The sequence below is a fragment of the Oryctolagus cuniculus genome, chromosome 1 (genome assembly GCF_051225735.1).
Source record: "Oryctolagus cuniculus isolate XC-2025 breed Fujian yellow rabbit chromosome 1, ASM5122573v1, whole genome shotgun sequence".
NCBI classification, from domain to species: Eukaryota; Metazoa; Chordata; class Mammalia; order Lagomorpha; family Leporidae; genus Oryctolagus; species Oryctolagus cuniculus.
The window spans coordinates 86,782,514-86,804,937 of NC_142867.1; the positions used below are offsets into that span (position 1 = coordinate 86,782,514).

A 22,424-nucleotide genomic window follows, 5' to 3' on the forward strand; every position below is an offset into this window, starting at 1 on the left:
ACATCTGTGTGCTTCTATACACACATCTATATCCTAAGAATTGTCCAGTATTTTACTGTATTTATGTTGCATAATTTGTTCAACCAATTTTCTCATTAACAAGTAACCTCTGAGTAGTGCACATTTACTGATGATACTTTACAGATGAGAGCTGATTCAAAAGGGAAAACACCCTATACTGAGATAGCAAGGAAAGAAGGAAACAACTAAAGAAGGACAAATGAATATCACAGATGATAATGTGGTCTTATTCTTTAGTTTCTAATACAAGCACCCTCAACAACGCTTACTGGCCCAGTAGCTAGATTAAAAGACTCTTTTTCCTAAGTGGATGTAGATTCAAGAGGGAACAGTGGGAGGAGGTTGCCACTGGAATTCTTATATAGAACTAAGCAATCTGGAGACTCCATATTGCAGGAATCAATAAAGGGCAAAGCACATAAAGCTTTTTTTTTTTTTTTTTTTTTTTTTTTTTTTTTTTTTTTGACAGGCAGAGTTAGACAGTGAGAGAGACAGAGAGAAAGGTCTTCCTTCCGTTGGTTCACCCCACAAATGGCCGCTACGGCCGGCCAAAGCCAGGAGCCAGGTGCTTCCTCCTGTTCTCCCATGCGGGTGCAGGGCCCAAGCACTTGGGCCACAGCAGAGAGCTGGACTGGAAGAGAAGCAACTGGGACAGAACCGGTGCCCCGACTGGGACTAGAACCTGGGGTGCCAGCATTGCAGGCGGAGGATTAGCCTAGTGAGCTGAGGCGCTGGCCCTAATAAAGCTACTTTTAAACCTGTCATTGCTTCCAGTGTTCCAGAGACAATTCTATTTAAACACAGAATTATATGCTTATATGTGAGCTTCTCAAGTTTTCTATCAATCTGAAGATAATAATTATCACTCATTAATCAGGATGAGTTATATAGTATTTTGAAATACTCAGAGAAAAAGTGCTATGTACAAAGAGATATATTCTGCTAGCTTAATCAGTCATGCAACAACTGACAGGAAGTATTCTCATACCTTACTCTTGCCATACTTCTATTTTAGACCATGAAAATGCTTTTTTAAATTTCCTTTTTTATGAGACTCAAAGTCAAAAGCTGACTGTCCATTGCCATGGAAACAGTTCTATTTAAGGTACTATATTAGTCCTTTCCTCACAGAAGGATAGAAAATGGTCAATAGAAAAGCATCACTCTCCATGGTTAGGAATTAAATAACCACAGATGCTTCTGAGGCAACCAATACATAAAGGAATTCGGAAAGGGGTGGGGCACGATTTAATACAGTCCATTGTTTTTGTAGAGTAAGATCAGTACAGGTTAAATACATTGTTTTAGGTTTGAGGGGTTTATTTTAGGTTTGTTTAATTTGCAAGCTTCCTTATGCGACTTATTGACACTGCAAAAATATATAACTGAAGACTAAGCTAATACAGGTGAAAAAGAACATCCATAATTTATATACATGTTTAAACATCATAGAAAAAAACTAAAAAATGCATCAGTTCTAAATCAGTCTCTAGGATAAATGTTGCCATCCCTCTTTTGATGTCTTTTTCTCCATGAAAGGTTAAAATATCAATTTTTCTTGAAATTGAAATAATCTAAGTAATGGAAAGACCCACCAGAGTCTACCAATGTTAGCACTATAAAACGCTTATCCTTATGTAGGCAAGCAATTCCAAGAGATATTTTCAGTCATTTTAGTCAGTTTCCCCAAACCCAACTCTTTATTTTCCCTAAGCTAGCAACAATAAAGTAAGACATTTTTCTTAAAGTAAGAGCACATTGTATCTGCAGGTCTCAAATATATATTTTTAAAATTGATGAAAGTCGTCTTCCTGGTTCTAGAGCTGACATTGTCACTATCATCTATAAAGAACAGGGTTTGAATATTGATAAATTTGAAAAATATTTCCTCTCTTTACCAATGTTTTCAAGTATTTTAAAAATGAAATGGATGGAAGCAATTTCCATTTGTAAAAGCATTTGGCTAATAACCTTAAATCACTGTGTCTCAATTCTAGAGTGCATCAGAATCACCTGGAAAACTTGTTAAAATACTGATGGCTGTGTCCACCTCCTGAACTCCTGATTCAGCAACCTTGGGTTGCAGCCCAAGAATCTCATAAACACCCAGGTGATGCTGATGTTGCTGGTTCCAGAACCACACTTCAGAATCATTGTCCCAGACACTAAACACACTTATTAGCCTACAGAATTATTATTCAATACTTCAAACTTCCCCAAAATGAATGATTGTAAATTAAAAAAAAAAAAAAAAGGCTTCAATCTGGAGTGACTTGGGTGTAGTCAATAATAGTGACTTGGAAAGGATATTAATTCGATCAAGACCAAAGTAATTCATAAAAATTGCTATCTAGTGGTTGGATAGCTGCTCTGAGTTATAATGACATTCAGAAAAATAAACTCCTGATGAGTTGTAAGTAGCTTCTGCTCCTGTGAATCCAAATGGCCTTGAAAAACAAATACCTACTATAAAATAGAGAAGAGGAACTTCATATTTGAATGTAAATTTTTCTTAGAAACAACTATAAACCAAGAATGCATCATGTATGTACCAAGTTTCTGTGAATTCAATCCAGCTTTTCCACTGACTTATAGCTTCCTTTTAAAATCTTTTACCTTGAACTGATTAATCTATAATAATCAGCACTGCACATTTTTAGTTTTCAAGTGCTCTATTGCTTTTGTCAAATAGTTATCCATAAACACTAAAATGCATTAAAATGACTATTAAGGTAGAACAGAAGGAAGTGTCTAAATAATAACAATACACTCCTCTCCTTTATGATTGTGAAACACACATTTGTCACTGAAAAAGTGATGGACAAGTTAGGAGTTCTAGAGGAAAAGTCATTTCATTTTTATGACATCACTACTTTTTATGACTGGTAACACAGTGGTTTATGAGATTTCTAAATGTACACTGCCACAATTATTTCAAATTTAATAGCACTCTAAAAGAAAAGATAGAACACCCAGTACCCAGAACACACACTGATCCTCATTACTTTCCAGTATTTTATTTTTAAAAATTCAGTTGTTTCTATAAATATCTAAAATTAAATGAAGTGAACATGGAGGTACTCATTAATTATCAACTCTTTCCATTTTTCATTGTGACACTGCAATAGTTTTAGACATAATTAGTAAAGGAAAAAAGATAAAAACACATAGATGGGGTGTACTTACTTTTAACACCAATTAAAAGTAAAATATTTTCCATTAATGACTGCTTACACAAGATGGGAATTTATTTCTTAAAACCAAATACATTAGTGATTCTTTCACAACATAAAAGAAAACAAGATCTTCCATATCAACATATAGGTTATGTGCATTTAATGTACCTATACATAATCATAACAATATGCAATACATCATCACAAGGAGAGTTGGTCAAAAGACTCCCTATGAGAACTAATTTGAAACATACATTACTAAAATGCAATAGCTGTCAATCCTTACTGTAATGGAAATTCTCACTGTGTGGAGCTTGAATCCTCCACATAGTACTGGCTAGGTAACTGATCTGGGTTAGCATTAGAGTTCAGTCACAAAGCACACCATATACTGATGCCTTTATGAATATACAACCCAGATAAATGGTGTCATATTGATATCCACATTCAGTGTGCATTTAAAAATCATCCCCATAAAAGTATCATGAATAACTTGATTTTCCATGTTTAAATTACTGACAGTGAACATGTCCTCTCACTAGAAGAAGGGTTTTGTTTCTGCTGAATTATCTTCCTCACACAACACTAATATTTACCCTTCCATCAGATACTACTCTCATCAGCTCTGGAGTATGTGTATGGTTCATTTATTATTTGACAGATTTCTTGACCCCCATTATGTTAATGACAGTTGAAGAATGTAGGTATGGAATTGAAATTTTAACAGAATAAGACAATTAGTTCAATACTATAATTATTTACCATAAAAACTATTATGTTTGTTATGTATGATTTGTAAGCCTAAAATAATGATTAATCCATTACAGAAAGCTTACAAAACTCTGCCTGTCAAGTAGGGAGCAAAATCTTGAAGACGTTTGTGAGACCCAGAGCATGCTTGCAAATCATAATATTGCTTAGGTTAAAATCCCTGATGTTCTTATTTGATTTTTTGTTTATGCCTAACAGGTAGGAGTACTTAATGTTTGTTGAATAAATAAATAAATGGAAGATATTCATATAGTATTGAGTCACTTAAAATATTAATAATCTAACATTTCTTGCCAAAAAATGTGAATGCCAGTAAAAGGCAATAGTATTGGACATCAAACCCTGCCAATACTAAAATAAGAATCCATAGAGTTTTACCAAAAACAAAGATGGTTTTCACATTTCTATTTACCTGAACATATATTTTCTCTCATTTGTAAGGACACCAGATACTAAATGGGTCCCTTTTATAGTCAAATATTTACAGTTCATGTTAATTGTGGGTGTTCAAGAATGTACTTTACCTAAAAAATATTAGAACCTTACTTTCAACAGCCACAAAATATAAAAATTAACTACATCAGATAATTAACTATATAGGTCATATTCCATTAAAGCAATAAAACTACAACACAAATAGGTGTTATACATGACAACTGATAATTCACTAATTTGAAGTTATATACAAACAAGTTTTAATAAAATAAAAGTTTTCACTTTTTTTTTTTTTTTTTTGCCAGAACCATTACTCTTTTTTATGTTCAGTAAGTAACTTAGGAAAGACAGTCTCCAATAAAGCAGTTACTTAGATTCTTGGGATATATTTTTCCTCTGGAAATAATGTTATACCTCATGGGTGGGTTTCAAGACTAATCAGCAAATGCCTATTGTATTTCCCTGTAATATTAATAGTACTCCAGAACTTAACCACATTTTACTGTACTTTGACGGCAAACTCACAGAGTTCTAATTTACAGGTAGCAGACCCACATCTTCCCATAAATCTCTAAGACACAAAGCCTTGTAACATTGGAAACTTGTGCAGATATAGTATTATAGGGGATATAGGCAGAGAAAGGCCAGGGGAAGGATACCAGTCCTAAGGTTTCATTGCTTCATTGAACTATATTTTTGCCTTAACACACAAAGTCAAAATAATGTCAAAAGTTGTTCATAAATAGTAGAAATGAGCAGTCACGTGAATTCTTCTCATAAAAAAATTGTTATAAAAAAGTTAACAAAAAGTGAGAACACTTCTTAGAGGCTATATTCAAGAGACAGAATACTTTAAGTCAAAATGTTTCTAGACATTGTCTTTTGTCAAAGACACTACAGCAGCATTGAATGATTCAGTGTCATTTAACTGAGTCTGGTTGGCAGGACAAAGAGGGAAAAGTGTGTGGATGAAGTTAGGAAAAAGATATCCTGAGATTAGGAAAGACTGGTCACATAGCTGGGGATTTACAAAGAAAAAAGAATATACCAGACAGGTTAAAACTGTTCAAAAACAAACTTGTTTCTCAATTGATTTAATCTTATGATGCATTTTGCATTTCTAGTGAAAAATTAAAACACACCTGAATTTAAAATCATTTCTATTGATCTCCTGAATCACCAAATGCTATTAAACTTCATCAATTTTACATCTCACAAGAGTCTTCCTTTGCATAAACAAAAATATGTGTGGGCGGAGCTGTGATGTAGCAGGGTAAAGCCGCTGCCTGCAGTGCCAGCATCCCATATGGGCGCTGGTTCGAGTCCCAGCTGCTCCACTTCTCATCCAGCTCTACGCTGTGGCCTGGGAAAGCAGTAGAAGATGGTCCAAGTCTTTGGGCCCCTGCACCCACATGGGAGACCTGGAAGAGGCTCCTGGCTCCTGGCTTTGGATTAACACAGTTATGGCCATTGCAGCCAATTGGGGAGTGAACAGCAGATGAAGACCTCTCTCCCTCTCTGCCTCTCCTTCTCTCTCTGTGTAACTCTGACTTTCAAATAAATAAATAAATCTTAAAAAACGAAAAATATGTGCAATATAAGGCAAAGCAGTGTTTATACCTCAGCCACACTTTGGAATTCAAACTGGTTTCAAATTTTCAGTCTACCAATTATTGGTACTATAACCTTTTAGCAAGTTACTCAAGTCCTCTGAGCCCTATTTTCTTCATTCAAAAATTTAATAATTTTGTAGTTTCACTATGGTGCTTACATGTTGTTAACATGTAGTATTTTGTCTCACATAATAATTTCAACATATTCTCAAGGATACAAAAGATAAATGCTTTCATAGCTTATCAGAGTATTGAATAGAAAATACAAAGCATTTCAACCTATCACTGCATTTGGTAGGATTAAAATATCCCATAATATCCATATCCATAATATTGATGGTGTCCCTTTGGAGTTTGTCAATACCCTGGGCAATATCCAGATGAGTTCCTTCTGGGTGTATCTAAAAAGTAGAGGCTACTTAGTGGGTAGAGATTAATTCTATGTCTATGTTGATTTTGTTTTATAGTCACCAAGGGAATGTCTGCTGGCCAGGGGTGTCTCAGCTGGCTTGGGAGACATCCAAAATAAAGGGCATATGGGGAAGTAGAGGAGATAGGCATGGCCAGAACTCTAAAGTCAAAATGAAATCTTAGGAGATAGCCTTGCAGAGAATCTTGGAAGTTTGAAGGTATGCCCTTAAATGCATTACAATAGTAAGAAGCAGATTCCAAGAGGTGGGGCATGTGTCCATATTAAAGCAATAGTCATGGCTGGCGCCACAGCTCACTTGGCTAATCCTCCGCCTGCAGCGCTGGCACCCCAGGTTCTAGTCCCAGTTGGGGCGCCGGTTTGTCCCGGTTGCTCCTCTTCCAGTCCAGCTCTCTGCTGTGGCCTGGGAAAGCAGTGGAGGATGGCCCAAGTGCTTGGGCCCTGCACCTGCATGGGAGACCAGGAGGAAGCACCTGGCTCCTGGCATTGGATCATCGCAGCGCGCCAGCCATGGCAGCCAATTTGGCGGTGAACCAATGGAAGGAAGACCTTTCTCTCTGTCTCTCTCTCTCACTGTTTAACTCTGCCTGTCAAAAGAAAAAAAAAAGCAATAGTCACATCACATTTTGGAGAAGGAACAGCAGCTAAGACTGATTCTCTTTTGGTAGATATTTATGTTGCTTATCAGAGCTGCCCTCAAAAACTGGTATACTATCTAACTGAAACATTCTCATGGCAACAAAGATGATAAAATGTTTTAAAATGAAACCAAAACATACAAAAACACCCAAGTGCCAGTGCACTTTTTTCTCTTTCAAATAATCTTTGCTACTGTACTTCTGAAAGAGTTCCTTATAAAGCCAATCAAAAAAGGCTTGTGTAAAACAGATGTGCCAGAAAAATTTCAGGAAATGAAAAAAGTTCCCATTGTATTAGCTATATTACATTACATCCAATATAAGATACACCCAATATTTATAAGCAAATGTCTTCAAATCAAAATTCCATTTTGCTAAAAATAAAGTCTCCATGAACCAGATCCAAAATAAGAGGCAACTCAGTAAGAGAAAGACATATCAGGATACTTCAAAAATTCCTGAAATTGAATTAAAATCAGACTTGCCCCAAATGGTGGAGTTAGAAACGTGCCAGGGGATTCCAATACAATCCCATCAAGGTGGCATGTACCAATGCCATCTCACTAGTCCAAGTGATCAACTTCAGTTCACAATTGAATTCACTGATAGGTCTAAGAGTCAAAGGGATCACACAAACAAGACTAGTGTCTGCAAATACTAACTGATAGAATCAAAAAGGGAGAACGATCCAACATGGGAAGCAGGATACACAGCAGACTCATAGAATGGCAGATGTCCTAAACAGCACTCTGGCCTCAGAATCAGCCCTTAAGGCATTCGGATCTGGCTGAAGAGCCCATGAGAGTATTTCAGGCATGGAAAGCCAAGACACTCTGGGAAAAAAGAAAAAAAAAGAAGACCTAAATGAAAGATCTCTGCGAGTGAGATCCCAGTGGAAAGAACGGGGCCATCAAAGAAGGAGGTACCTTTCTCTGAAGGGAGGAGAGAACTTCCACTTTGACTATGACCCTGTTGGGATAAGATTGAAGTCAGCGAACCCAAAAGGCTTCCATAGCCTTGGCAACTCATGACTAGAGCCTAGGGAGATTAATGACGCCATAAACAAGTGTGTCAAATTGTTAAGTCAACAACAGGAGTCACTGTGTACTTACTTCTCATGTGGGGTCTGTCCTTAATGTGTTGTCCAATGTGAAGTAATGCTATGACTAGTACTGAAACAGTATTTTTACACTTTGTGTTTCTGTGTGGGTGCAAACTGATGAAATCTTTACTTAATATATACTGAATTGATCTTCTGTATATAAAGATAAATGAAAATGAATCTTGATGTGAATGGAATGGGAGAGGGAGCGGGAGATGGGAGGGGTGTGAGTGGGAGGGAAACTATGTAATGTAACCCATAAATTGTACTTTGGAAATTTATATTTACTAAATAAAAAAATTTAAAAAAAAAGAATTTTTTGTGTAACAAAATTTTGAAATCCATAGAGGATCTTCAAAAAGCTTATAGAAATGTGTAATAAAAAATTCTTTGCATTGATTTCATTTTTTGCACCTAAGCAATCTTTTAATAGCATTTTCTAAAAAATTTTTAAATACTTTTCATATGTAACTTGCTAATAATAATTCAGTATGTTAAGTGCAATATATTCAATATAATTGGATAGCACAGAGGTTCAAAACATAGAGGGAGAAGGAAAAGAGTTGAAAGACTAGGAAAGGCTTTATGGAAAGGCTTTGAGGAACACCTTTGAAATACAAGTAGGAATTTGATATATTAATTGTATATTTAGACTCTGACAGATTAGACTGTATTGCAAATACTTATAGGTTGAAAGTAATTAAAATATATGCATAAAGGGATACATAATCAAACATTTTGGCTTGGTAATGTCTGTGGTTTGAATACGGGTTTATGTGTTGGATACTTGGTTCCCAGGGAGATGGCATTGTGACATGATATGGACCTTTAAGAGGTGGGAGCTACTGGGAAACCTTTGGGTCACTGAGGGCTCTGCCCATGGAAAAGATTGAGGTGGTTCCCGTAAGAACAGTTATAAAAGCCTCAGCTTGGTCCCACCCAGTCTCCGGCTTCCTGCACTGCACTTGCTCCACACATGCTCCCACATCGTGATGGACCTGAGAGGGCCCTCGTGAGAACTGTGCTGATGCCATTTCCATGCTATTATGCCCTCAAAACTGTAGGCTTAAGAAACATCTCTTTTCTTTACAAGTAGCCTGCCTCAGGTATTTTGCTGTAGTAATGAAAAACTAATATACATAGGGAATTCCACTTCCTCTCCCATCCCCATTGTCAGCACAGTGATAACTAGGGAATAGGTCAGATATTGGTTGTCATCTTTAGGTCTCACCAGAGCTAAGAGTGAATTAATTTTATATTTGTGCCTTCAAGACCACACTGAATTGCACAAAGTTTTTGGCTGCCAAAGCTTTTGTGGTCAGTGTGTTATACTATCTTCACCCTGCAAAATGGAAATTCACCTGTACCTTTGAGGATTGCAGTACTTAGGAATTCCCTAAATACTATCACAGCTACCCTATCTCCTATCTATAGTCATAGTTTTGCTTTCCTCTGTTCTAGCAATGCTTATTATCAGCATTCTACATGGATGCTTGTCTTTCTTTTGATTCTTGTCTCTTCTGCTGCTGCTTCTCCCACACTTCTCAGCTTTCAAAAAAGGCAATCTTGCTACTCACCATCTTTCTTTCAATCAAGAATCATAATCAAGTAAACAATAATGGATACAATGTTTGAATCTGATCACTCTTGAGCTATAGCATAGTACCAAGGAGAGTATTTCTTTAAAGCAAAAGGGTTTTCCCCCTCCCTTGTTTCTACAAGGTAAAGGTTGCCCTCAAAACTTGGAGAAGGTTCATCTCACTGTGGCAATAGACAAGCTTCTAGGATGTCACTGCAAGAGTGCTAGGCAGTGTCTGCAAGTGATCCAACACAGGACAAAGGTGACTGGGTTGACATCTGCACTTCCTGTCCATCGCATTAGCTTAGTTTCCCCACAGAATTATATTTACATGCACCATACACTGATGCCAGCTACTACGGCTTAGGAATTCTTAAATGTTTTCATCTTGGAATTCATTCAGACTCAAAAAACATTGAGAGCCCCAAAGAGCTTTTTCTTGTGTGTCAATATGTACTATATTATTAAAAATTAAAAGTGAGAAAATTCTAAACGTTTAATTCATTTGAAATCTACACATAAATATAAATCACATTTTTGATGAGAATAACTTTATTTTCCAAAGCAAAAGAAGGGAGAAGAGCGACACTGACATTTTTGCAAAGCTCTTTAATGTCTACATAATACAAAATAGCTAGAAATTTACTACATTTGATCTGCTGTGATACGTTTTGACTGAAATATGTGAGGAAAATCCAGATTAAGACAGACTTGTGATTGGAAAATGAGATAATTGTGAATATCATTCTTTGATACAACAACCAAACTCCAAAAAATATAGTTTCTTTTGTGTATGTGTGTAGGTGTGTGTTTTGAGATTTATGTATTTATTTGAAAGTGAGAGTTACACAAAAGGACAAGGAGAGGCAGAGAGAGAGAGGTCTTCCATCTGCTGGTTCACTCTCCAGTTGGCCGCAATGGCTGGAGCTGAGCCAATCCAAAGCCAGGAGCTAAGAGTTTCTTCCGGGCCTCCAATGCATGTGCGGAGGCTCAAGGACTTGGGCCATCTTCTACTGCCATAGCAGTAGAGCTGGATCAGAAGTGGAGCAGTTGGGACTCGAACTGGCACCCATATGAGATGCCGGCCCTGGAGGCAGCTTTACACGCTATGCCACAATGTCAGTTTCAAATACTGTTTCAAATACAGTTTCTTAAAGGCTATTTCCAACATGGAATCTGAAACCACATCATTGAACTTAACTTGCTATATTTTATGAAAATCTATTAGTCTACCTTAAATTTTGAATGGATCTTTTAGCCATATATGATTTTAATAAATACATCTCAAAAATTAGTAAAGTGATACTGAAAACTCAAGGAAAATTCATAATATTCATTGTCAATAATAGTAACAATGACCTAATTAAAAAATTATCTTCATTGTATTCTAATTGTCTGGTTCTCAGCCGAAAAGGAAAGAAAGGCCCTGAGGGCTAACATCTTTATGCATTGGACATTTGGAAAATATTGGTCAACAGATAATGCAGATCTTCTAAATGATGATATACTTTGCTATACAATATAAAAAAAAATCACATCCATCCCTCTGATCTCAATGGAAGAGCTTTTAAGAATTTTTGTTTATTTGTTTCTAAGTCAGAGTGTCACAGAGAGAAGACAAGACAGAGAGAGATCTTCCATCCTCTGGTTCATTTCCCTGATGGCCACAATAGCTAGGGTTGAGCCAGACTGAAGCCAGGAGCTAGGAATACCATCCTGACATCCTGGTCTCCTACATGGTTTGCCAGGACCTTAAGCACTTGAGCCATCTTCTACTGCTTTCTCAAACATATCACTAAGGAGCTGGATCAGAAGCAAAGCAGCCAAGATTTTACCTGCTGTGCCACTATACCAGTCCTGGGAGAGCCTTTAAGAATTGGGAAGCTTCTGCATTTTCCAAAGGTCAAATTTTTCCTTGAAAGATTGAATTTTATCACTGGCAACAGATATGTCAGTTATTTTCCTTGAATTTTCATGGTCACATTATTTATTTTAAAGAAAATAATTATCAAATACACAAGTCTGACTACCCAAAGTTTACCTAAAAGGTGTTTCAAGTAAAATGGGATTACATGAAAGGGGTTAACTCCACTCACAAGTAAAGATACTACATAAACGCTCCCCTTGAGACAACCATCTGCTGCGCAGAAGTGCTTTATACATTCCCCTTTTTGTCATACAGGTTAAAAAAAATGGGTACTGGAGGGTCAAGGGTTAACAAAATTTAGAGTTTTACTGTTTCTTCAAGACAGTCTTAAATAAAATTGGCATATCTCTGCCCCTTGCCCCAGTACTGAGAGTTCAGTGGTGAGGCATATAGTCATACTTTCTGGTGCAACGCCTCAATTTATACTAGGAGCCCAGCGCAGTTTCAGCCCCCACCCCCCAGTGCTTTTGCTTGCCATGAAAAAGGAAAAGTGGACTGGCATTTTGGCATAGTAGGTCCAGCTTCCACCTGCAATGCCGGCAACCCATATTGGTACCAGTTAGAGCCCTGGCTGCTCTGCTTCCAATGCAGCTCCCTGATAATGTGCCTAGGAATGCAGTAAAAGATGGTCCAAGTCCTTGGATCCCTGCCCCCATGGGGAAGATCCGGATGAAGTTCCTGACTTCTGGTTTCTGCCTGGCCCACTTGTGGCTGTTGAGGCCATTTGGGAGTGAACTAGTAGATGGAAGATCTCTCTCTCTCTATCTGACCCACTCTCTGTAACTCTGCCTTTCAAATAAATAAATTCTTCAAAAAAAAAAAAAAAAGAAAAAAGAAAAGAAAAAGCCAAATAAACTCTTGGTATAATTATGAACATAGTTTTGATATCTTGCAACCTCTGAAAGGATCTTGGACATTCACAAGGGGCTAAGGAACATACTCTGAGAACTACTGCCTTTTTTTTTTTTTTTTTTTAAGATTTATTTATCTTCTACTGCTTTCCCAGTCAGTACTCTCTCTAGCAGAGAGCTGGATTGGAAGTGGAGCAGCCGGGTCTCAAATTGGCGCCCATATGGGATGCTGGTGCCGCTGGCCGGGGCATTAACCTGCTGTGCCACAGCACCAGCCCCAACCACTGCTTTATCTTATTAAGGAATTGATCAATCATTAGATAATAGAAGTAGCCATGTTATTCCTCTCCTCCTCAGTCAATCTGTCCAGTCAATATGTAATAATGTCTCAAAAAGTAGCTAATTTTCATACTTCCAATCAACAGTACCTAGAGAAATTTAGGTACACAAGAGCATTCCACGGATGTTAAGCTAGATAGACATTCCCTGGCAGCAGCCTCAATACTGTGGGGGAACAATTAGAGTACAGTTTATTATAGAGGCAGTATTAAGAATTAAATGAACCTTTTACTAGCCGTATGACAGAAACCATGTCACTTAAATCTTCTGTTTGTGATAATAACTGGGCTAATATAAAAGTACTCTAAAAATTATGGAGGGGGCCAGTGCTATGGCATAGAAGACTAAGCTTCCGCCTGTGGCGCCGGCATCCCATATAGGCACTAGTTCAAGTCCTGGCTGCTCCTCTTCCAATCCAGCTCTCTGCTTATGGCCTGGGAAAGCAGTGGAAAGTGGCCCAGGTACTTGGGCCCTTGTACTGGCGTGGGAGACCTGGAAAAAGCTCCTGGCTCCTGACTTCGGATTGGCTCAGCTCTGGCCATGGAGGCCATTTGGGGAGTGAATTGGTAGATGGAAGACCTTTCTCTCTGTCTCTCCCTCTGTAACTCTACCTGTCAAATAAATAAATAAATCTTTTTTTTAAAAAAAAAAATGGATGTTAATACAAACTTAAGTTACTAAAACCCAATCCCTTAGTGGAGAAAATGAAAAAGATGAAAAGATAGGGAGAAAAGATTAAAAGACTTTTACTCCCATAACTATTTTCCTGAACTAAAAGTTAAAAATCCTTTGTTTTAGCCTAGATTTACTCCCACTTTATTAAGTGCAATCATCTTTAACTTTTAACCTTTTTAAGCCAAATACCATATTTATCTTATCTGCTGAAATGTTACAGGGGCAAGTTTCTTTCATTATTTGAAGATCCAGAAGCAATGCACTGTATTAGCACAAGTGAGAAGGTCATGGAAAGGGGAAAGAATACAAAAAGAATATGGAAATAAAAATATGCAAAAATATCATTCTAACATAAAAGCGTATACTCTTTAGCTTTCATTTCTCTATTTTACAGTCAATCATTAAACAGGACAGAAAATTGAATATTAAGCAAAATATTCAGTATGTATTGAAATATATTCCCTTAACAAAGAACTAAGGTACTCTAGAAAATAGGAAAATATACAGGCTTGACTTTTTCTCTCATTTATGGCCAGACTTCATGGCTTACAAAATACTTTAACGCAGGTTATTTCTCGTGCTATGCAGCAACGAGTAAGGCAGGTGAAAACGATTTACATTTCACAGAGAAAACTATGCTTAAAGGAAGTCAAGTAATTTGCCCCAGATTAAAAGACTTACCAAAGACCTAACTGTAAGCATATCTTGTAGTTTCCAGTATCACTGTGTGAGTACCACCAGCCTCTCTACTTATTCAGTGGTGGGGAGTCAGGGAAAGCAGCAGAATTCCCTTTACAAATTAAATCGTACACTGAATCTAAAATATGAGATATATAAATATACAAGGAACATTTTTAGTACATATTTTAACTATCAAGTAACTATTACTGATAACAATGAGTTTGTTGTAGGGCAGTGAGTTAAGCCACCACTTGGGACAGGCACATCTCTATGCTTCTGATCCAGCTTCCCGCTCATATGCCTGAGAGGCAGCAAATGACAGCTTAGCTACATGCTTGGGTTCTTGCCACCCATGTGGGCAAGATCAGGCCATTTGGCCTAGGGCAGACTTTGGCCTGGGGTAGTTCTGGCTGTTGAGGCATTTGGGGAATCAGCCAGTGGATGGAAGATCGATCTCTTTCTCTCTCATTCTCTGTTATTCTGCCTTTCAAATAAATAAGTCTGCGTTCTTGCAAGTAAAAGTGTAACATAAGCAGATATGTACAGAAAAGAATTTTTAAAAGCCCAGTGCTTTCATAATCAAGGATACGCTCATCAATGACATATAAACAAAAAACTACAAGTATACAAAGATAGCAGAATAACTTGTAATTCAAGACCTGGAAAGAATAATTTTGTAGGCCGGCGCCGCAGCTCACTAGGCTAATCCTCCACGTGTGGTGCCGGCACCCCGCGTTCTAGTTCCGGTAGGGGCGCCGGATTCTGTCCCGGTTGCTCGTCTTCCAGTCCAGCTCTCTGCTGTGGCCCGGGGAAGGCAGTGGAGGATGGCCCAGGTGCTTGGGCCCTGCACCGTTTTGGAGACCAGGAGGAAGCGCCTGGTTCCTGGCTTCAGATTGGTGCTGAGTCCCAGCCGCGGCGGCCACTTGGGGGGTGAACCAATGGAAGGAAGACCTTTCTGTCTCTCACTGTCTAACTCTGCCTGGCAAAAAATAAAAATTAAAAAAAAAAAAGAAACTTAAAAAAAAGAATATTTTTTAGCAAAAGATAACTGTGGTAACCTCTAAGATCCAATGTGTTAAGATTATGTATAACATGTTTTTAGATTAATTGTATTTTTAAAAAGATTTATTTATTTATTTAAAAGTCAGAATTACAGAGACAGAGAAAGAGAGAGAGAGAGAATTCTTCCATCAACTGGTTCACCCCGCAAAGGGCTGCAGTGCTGAGGTTGGGCCAGACAAAGCCAGAAGGCTGGAACTCCATCTGGGTCTCCCACATGGGTTGCAGGACCTAAGCACCTTTCCCAAGTGCATTAGCGGGGAGCTAGATTGGAAACAGGGCAGCTGGAACTCCAACTGGCACTCACATAGGATGTCAGGGTGGTTTAACCCGCTGTGCCACAACGCCAGGTCCCTAAATCTCAATTTTAAAAATAATTTAAAACATACTTAAAAACTTAATCCAACTCAAGCATTTTCAAATCTTGAAGCATATTAGGGTTCCACAGAAAGCAGTTGAAATCCTTTGCTTAAAGGTTTATTGTCCATAAATTCACTTTGAGCTCTGTTTAGGTCATATACAAGAAAAATAAAATAAATATTGCCTTTGACAATCAAAAATATGTAACAAAGAAACCTGATAAAGGTAGCAAATAGCTTCTAATCCACAAAGTAAATATATGGGTTGAACCATATAAAATTGCTATTATCTGACAATTTTGACTATTAAAAATGAGGCTCATGTAGTTTAATGTTTTCCACTTTAAGTTATTGTTACTTACAAACCCTTTAAAAAGTCCTCAAAATGTGTGACTATATAAGAAAAGAAAAAAATGCAACAAATATACAAAGATGTATCATAGAATTACCTAAACATAGTATGACTTTTAAATGTTAGCTCCACAATTGCTCAATACACAAAGTACATGTAATACACCACTTATATTTACAAGAAGATGAATGGCTGACAATTACCTACCTCCCTTAAGTCTGCCATGTCACTTTTGAAATTAAAGGATCATGTTCATCTAGTTGTCACTAGGATTTCAAGTAAAATATATTACACTTCAAAAATCATGAATTTTACAAAGCAAATAGAAACATTTTATTTTTTTAATAAGAACTTTAACTACCTAATTTACAACAGAGCAAGTTAGACTAAGGAGCTATGAATTTCAGGATAGTTTGGTGTATCCATTTGTTTCTGTATAGTGTTTGCCTCTCTATTCTTTTCACTGGCCTACAGTTACCAAATTAGGTACATTTGATATTTTAAGCAGTCTCTTCCTTTTGGAAGACACTGGATTAAAACTGTGAAGCACTCAGAATAAATGCGATTTTCATACAATATACAATTTCACATTCAGAACCTGGCCTAAACCAAATTATTCCATGTGAAGGTGAATTTGGTTCCTTTTAAAGTTTCTCCAACATCCAACATCTTGCAGTAAGTTTAGGCACAGAAAGAAAAAGGCTTTCTGCCACATGCAAAGGTGACCCTTCACGATCACTAGCAAGGGTTATAGCAGTAAACAGTAATTCACACTGAATGCAGTGCACTTCACTCTTCCATTATGAACTACACTGGACTAAAATTCAAAATGCTATGTATGACTAACTTGCTTATTAAATGGGCTCTTGATTAAATAGAAAATATAGGATAAATTCAAAGAACAACACTTGGAGGTAGATGACTTTCACTTAGTGTTATATTATTTCTATCAAAAAGAAAAACATGTCTGTATTAGAAATAAAATCTTAGATGCTATTTCTAGAATGATGAGGAATTCAAAATGCTAGACACTAATTTCTTTAAAGAGCATTTGAGAATGGTACTCTTAAAAAGCTTCAAATGTTGCCAAGTCATGTCATAACTGGCTCAAACAATCCTATTTTCATCTAAAGTTATTTCATGCTACTGCATGAATCAATATTAAATACCTTGGAGTTACTTAAAACTGGAATACTGGCAGAGATGTGCAAAGTAATTATAAAATATGAAAATGTGAATACTCATTTTCCAAATCTTTGAATACTGGCTAGAAATGTTTCAAGAGAAACATTATCTTTCTTCTTGGGTAAACGGAAATAGTTTCTTAAAAGCTAAGAGAAAGATAAAAAGATGTTTCAAATGCTAACAAAGTATCATGAATCCACAGCCATAGCACTCTCAAAAGAAAAATGAAACAGTCTGACCTAATATCATCTCCACTTTATTAGCCTAACAAATTTCCAGAATCATTTAAAAATTTATCAGTCAGTATAATATTCTTTATTCTTATTCAATTAAAAAACATAACTTGCTGCCCTTTTAGCCAGGCTTGAGTTCAATCAAACATATCTCAAACACCACATTTTTTTCATATCAAAGACATAACATACCCCTGTTAGGAAATAATAATTTTTTAAAAAGATAAATTCAGATGACATCTGGCCCTGCAGTGAAAGAGTTAACATTCAACTAAGCTGATCTGCACTTCTGATCCATTACATTTCTCACAAGCTGCCTGCCCTACAATGAGCGGAGCAAGTATCAACTGTAATTTGATCCCGGAGTTTATGGAAAAAAATAACTGCACATATTCAACATGCACATTTAATAAAAATCTGTTTCAAGAGAAACATATCCAATAAACACAATTTAAGGCATTTTTAGCTGTTTGATTAACTTCAAATCTGCAATCCCTCCGCTTTCCTCATGCTCACAAATAAAATAGGGGAAAAAAATGCAGCAGCTCTACTGCAGGGAAAAGAGGCTTGAAAAACAACTTTGATTGGCACTTGGCCTGACCCACAGAGGAAGAAAAACAGTTTTTGGACAAAGAGCGCAAATATTTAAGCTTGCTTACTTACGAGCTTTCTTTCTTTTCCTTTTTAACATGTAAAGAACAATCCTGAAGTGAACTGTGTTTAGGGAAATCGACTAAAACTGGTACCGCATTCATCTCAGTCTCTCAGTCCCCATGCATTTGCACAGCTCAGCAATTTTAATTCATTTGAACTGGACAAACAGAAGCACCTCACCTGATGTTTCCACTCAATGAAATGCAAAAATAAGAGCTCGGAGAAGAATAATCTGACAGCATTACAGGGGCGGCTGTTAAAATCTGATTAAAAACTCTTCTCGATCTAAAGAGACATTTTTTCACACACCCCCGCCCCCACGCACCCCCCCCCCCCATCCCCGAGAGAGCAAGCCAAGTAAGCTAAACAATACTAAACTTTCTATCCCTCAATCTGGGAAGCAATAAGCTGGCGGTGCGTCCGGATGGAGCCTGGGGAGGGGGTGCTAGGCAGGGATAACCACATCCACCCCTCCTCCTCCCCCAGCCGAGGAACCGGTAAGGTCGAAAAGCATCTCCCACGGGGCATTAAGTTCAAGATGCTTTACTGGTTCTTTTCAAGAGTGAACTACAGACACAGGAGGACCATCGGAAGAACACGGAAAGGGGGCTGCTGGGCAAGGCAAAGCAACCGAACAAACAACACCCCGAGAGTTAGCCACAGCCACGACGGAGCCGGGTTCCTCCAGCCCAGCCCAGGCTGCTCTGATTTCACCCGGACCTCCATCGACAGCCAAACGGCCCAGGGAGGAGGATCGACGAGTGCCTCCCTCCCAGTGTCCGGGGAAGCAAGGTAGGGAGGCGGGCTGGAAAACAGACCGAAGGTAGGCGCGCGCGTGCGCGCGGACACACACACACACACACACACACACACACACACACAGAAGAATGAAAAAAGATAAAGAGAAAAGAAATAAGAAAAAAAAAAAAAAACAGCCCTCGAGACTGGCGTCTGTCCCAACAGAGATGAAAAACAGCAGCGGCCCGAAACCCACGCCCCCTTTTTCGTCTCCGGGTAAGGGGCAGTGCCAGGGGAGACCCCGGAGCCTCGGCCCCCGCGCGCCCCCGGGGCCCCGCGGCGCGAGCTCCGGCCGGCAGGAAGAGCCCCTCCGGGGCAGGACCCCAGGCCCGGGCCGTACCTTCCGCAGCACTTTCCGGCAGTTGGTACAGAGCAGGTAGTTGGCGGCGGCCGACGGGCTGCCGCCGCTCCGGTTCATCGTGGCCGCCGGCGTCGAAGGCTAGGGCGAGGGTGGGCGGCGGGTCGGGTGCACTGTCACTGCCGTCAGCCGCGCCGCTGCGGGGCCGGACCGGCTCGCCGCCGTCGCCGGCCGTGCCTCGCCGCCTCAGCCTCCTCCCGGCGGGATGTCGGGATGGAAGGCGACGGCCAGCGAGAGAGCGGCGCTGCCCGAGGCGACCACTGCGGCGGCTGCCCGAGCGACGGCTGACACGGCGGCGGCTGCTCCTCACCGGCCCGTTGTTCCACCCGCCCCCATCCTCCAGACCCCCGCCCCCGCCAGGCTAGGACGAGCAGCCGCCACCGCTGCCGCTGCTGCCGCCGCCGCCGCCGCCGCAGCTCCTCAGTGCGGCCCCGCCCCCGCCGCCCCACCACCTTCACCACCTCCACGCTTCGGGACCGCCCCCTCCCGCCAATCGGACAGCTCCGGCCACGCCCCCGGGTCGCTAGCACACAGCCAATGAGCTTTTAGATCCCGGTTGGGCGCCGCGCCGACCAATCGTAAAGGCCGAGGACGCCTTGAATCTCCGGGCAAGTTAAGTTTATCTCCGAGACTCGGAACCGAAGGGAGATGGCGGGTTAGTTGGGTAGCGGGGTGGGAGGGAATACAGTGTGCGCTATTCCACCAATAAGAGGAAGGGGGTGTGTCGTATGCAAACGAACCTGGAAGACTAGCGCCGCCCCCGCGGTAAGCCACTCCTCCTCGTCTGGGTCCCTGGCGCTGTGGAAAGCAGAGTGAGATAAATTGCTGGGAGCTAGAGCTCGCTAGAGGGACCAAGACTGAGCTAAACATTTCGTGATCTCTTGAGGAGGGAAGGGGGAGCTAAAACGTTATTTTCCACCCGGGTAGGGACTAGGCTTCCTGTCAGCCAAAATCCAAGCTTGGCTGTAAAGAAGGCAATGGGGTAGCGCTTTGCCTTTAGGATCTCGAAGAACTTTATGCATCACTGAGATTGCGAGCTCTGTGAGAAAGCCCAGAGATGGGAGTGGGGTAAGGGATGTGGGTAAAGAAATCTGAGGTATATTTCAGCAATCAGTCGAGCGTTTGTGTTGGAGCATTTCCCTCTCGCCCCCCTCCCAGCCGTGGAAGTTCCTCGGCTTGTCCGTCACGAAAGGGCTAGCGAGAGCGAGGTCAGTCTCGTCACCCCCATAGGCCGGCTCTGAGGCAGCCCGTCCGATTCGTGCGGAGAGAGCTCAGAGCCCTGCCCGGGAAGGCAGCCTCAGAGAGCAAACTGCCATTTAAAACTATTGCTCTGGACCTGCCTCTCCCAGAGCTCAAAAAAATGGTGAGTCAGGGGCTCGGCGTCCGCGTCGCGGGGCCAGCGGGCAGTCACTGCGGAAAGCTCTGCGGACCGGGTGTGCCGGGCCGACCCGCGCGGGCGGTCTCCGCAGCGGTGGGCGGCGCGCGTGTGGGTCGGTCGCGGGTGGGCGACGAGGGCCGCGGGAACCCGCTCCCCAGCGAGAACAAAGGCTGGCGCAGAGCAAGAAGCTGATTGGTGCCGCGTCCTCGCCGGTGTCCTCGCGGCCCTCGGACACCTTGCATCGCCGCGCTCCCTGGAGCCGCAGCTCCGCAGCCGGCCTTGGCGGTGCCCGCACAGCGCTGTGCTATGACATCACCTGTTTTCGCTCCGTAGAACCTGATCAGTATTCCTGGCTTCTCCTTGTGGAAAAGGTCTCTAGCGTGCCAGGATGGTGAAGCCCTTGCACTTCGCAAAATGAATCTGTGGAGATGATTTTAAAAGAAGGGTTCCACCGGTTTTGCGTTTCTTTTCTTTTGCATCTAAAATTTCTACCCCGGTTCCTTAGGGATTCAGTGTTGTGATGCAAAATCAAGAAGGTACACTTGGAGGAGCTAGCAAGTTTAGCATATCAAAGCTATTAGAGCAAATTGTGCTGCTAAAGCTGCCAGTCTAAATGTCCAACAGCTGTCTCTTCTCTGGCCTTTCAGCGGCCAACACGTATAAACCAAGTCTACGCAAGGAACAAAAGATGTACAGATCTGCGTGTGTCACGTTTAAATAGATTCACATGACCTGGAGAACCCCAAAAGGACCCAAGTTATCTGGCTGGAAAAATGTGTTGATCCATTTAGCTAGTGACAGACATACACGCAGCGTCTTCAAAAAGTTCGTGGAAATGCATATTCTGAAAAAATTATTCATGAACTTCAACAATTTTTTGCACTAAAATAAGCTTACCACTTAATTCCATTTTCCACAAATATTTAGGAAGTCCTCTCATAATCTAGAATAGCAGTAGTATGGAGGAAATGTTCTTAACATTTAGGTAGAAAGGGAAAAAAGGTAAAAAGCAAGAAAATTCATCAAAAGGAGAAATGACCACATGCCCTTCAGTGCAGAGAACCAAGAAACTGCAGGGGAAAGGGCAGCAAGGCAGGTTTTTCTAAGAACTGAAACATATGTGTCCTCATTTCGTGGTGGATTTCTTAGGCTATATTCTTGGCAGGTTCTGTCTTTTAAAGCAGATTTTATGTGAGTATGTTTTAAAAGGAAAGGAGATGCTGACGGATAAAGTAGATTTTTGAGCAGATACTGGATTTTCTCAAGCAGTACATGAACTTCCAATTTTTGAGTAACAGTCTTTGCTTTTTTTTTTTTTCCTTTAAAAGCTATCATCTTTTCACAATGAGTCCCATTACATTCAATAACTAAACCTGACAGAAAAGACTAGCCAAGAGAGTCTAGCCCTGCCCTGTGACATCCTTTACCAAAGACTGCTGAAGGAAACTTCTAGAGGATGAAGGTCTTCAGTGATACGTGGTCAGATACATAATGGCTCTCTCTATCAATCCACCACCAAACGTTTTGCTATTCATTGTCTACATGATGCTGTTTATTTGGCAGTGAATCACATACTACATTGTGACAATTCTTACATTAAACCATTCTTTATGTATTTATGTTTCATCCCTGAACTGCTCAATGCCAGGAACTCATTCTCAATAGCAACAAACACACTTTCCTCACACCTCTCACTCCCAACACACTCCTCTGTCTCCTAGTGATGCCTGGCCAGCTTCCAGGCACCTCTTTGCCCACCATCATTACTAGCCAGCCTGGATAGCGTGGAGTGTGACTTAAAGAGCAGGTG

General features: G+C 40.3%; 1 protein-coding gene and 1 long non-coding RNA gene across 8 annotated transcripts in view; one reads left to right on the top strand and one right to left on the bottom strand.

The window, feature by feature from the left end:
- The window catches only part of SESN3 (sestrin 3), a 90,441-nt gene extending 70,783 nt beyond the window's left edge, over nt 1-19,658 (bottom strand). The window contains exons 1-2 of one of the 3 annotated variants that reach the window (XM_008262422.5): nt 19,219-19,558; nt 16,216-16,274 (exon numbers count right to left, since the gene is read on the bottom strand). In XM_008262422.5, the coding sequence (XP_008260644.1) occupies nt 16,216-16,233 (18 nt within the window). In that variant the 5' untranslated portion in view covers nt 16,234-16,274; nt 19,219-19,558. Of the gene's footprint in view, nt 1-14,238; nt 14,262-16,215; nt 16,275-19,218 lie in introns of those variants that run through there. The other 2 variants (XM_002708621.6, XM_051850003.3) reach the window with 2 other exon arrangements.
- Nucleotides 19,659-19,911: 253 nt separating this feature from the next.
- Nucleotides 19,912-22,424, top strand: part of LOC103349689 (uncharacterized) — a 109,151-nt gene continuing 106,638 nt past the window's right edge. The window contains exon 1 of one of the 5 annotated variants that reach the window (XR_016233905.1): nt 19,912-20,599. This is a non-coding gene — a long non-coding RNA (uncharacterized LOC103349689). The remainder of the gene's footprint in view (nt 20,600-22,424) is intronic. The other 4 variants (XR_011390185.2, XR_016233908.1, XR_016233909.1 and 1 more) reach the window with 4 other exon arrangements.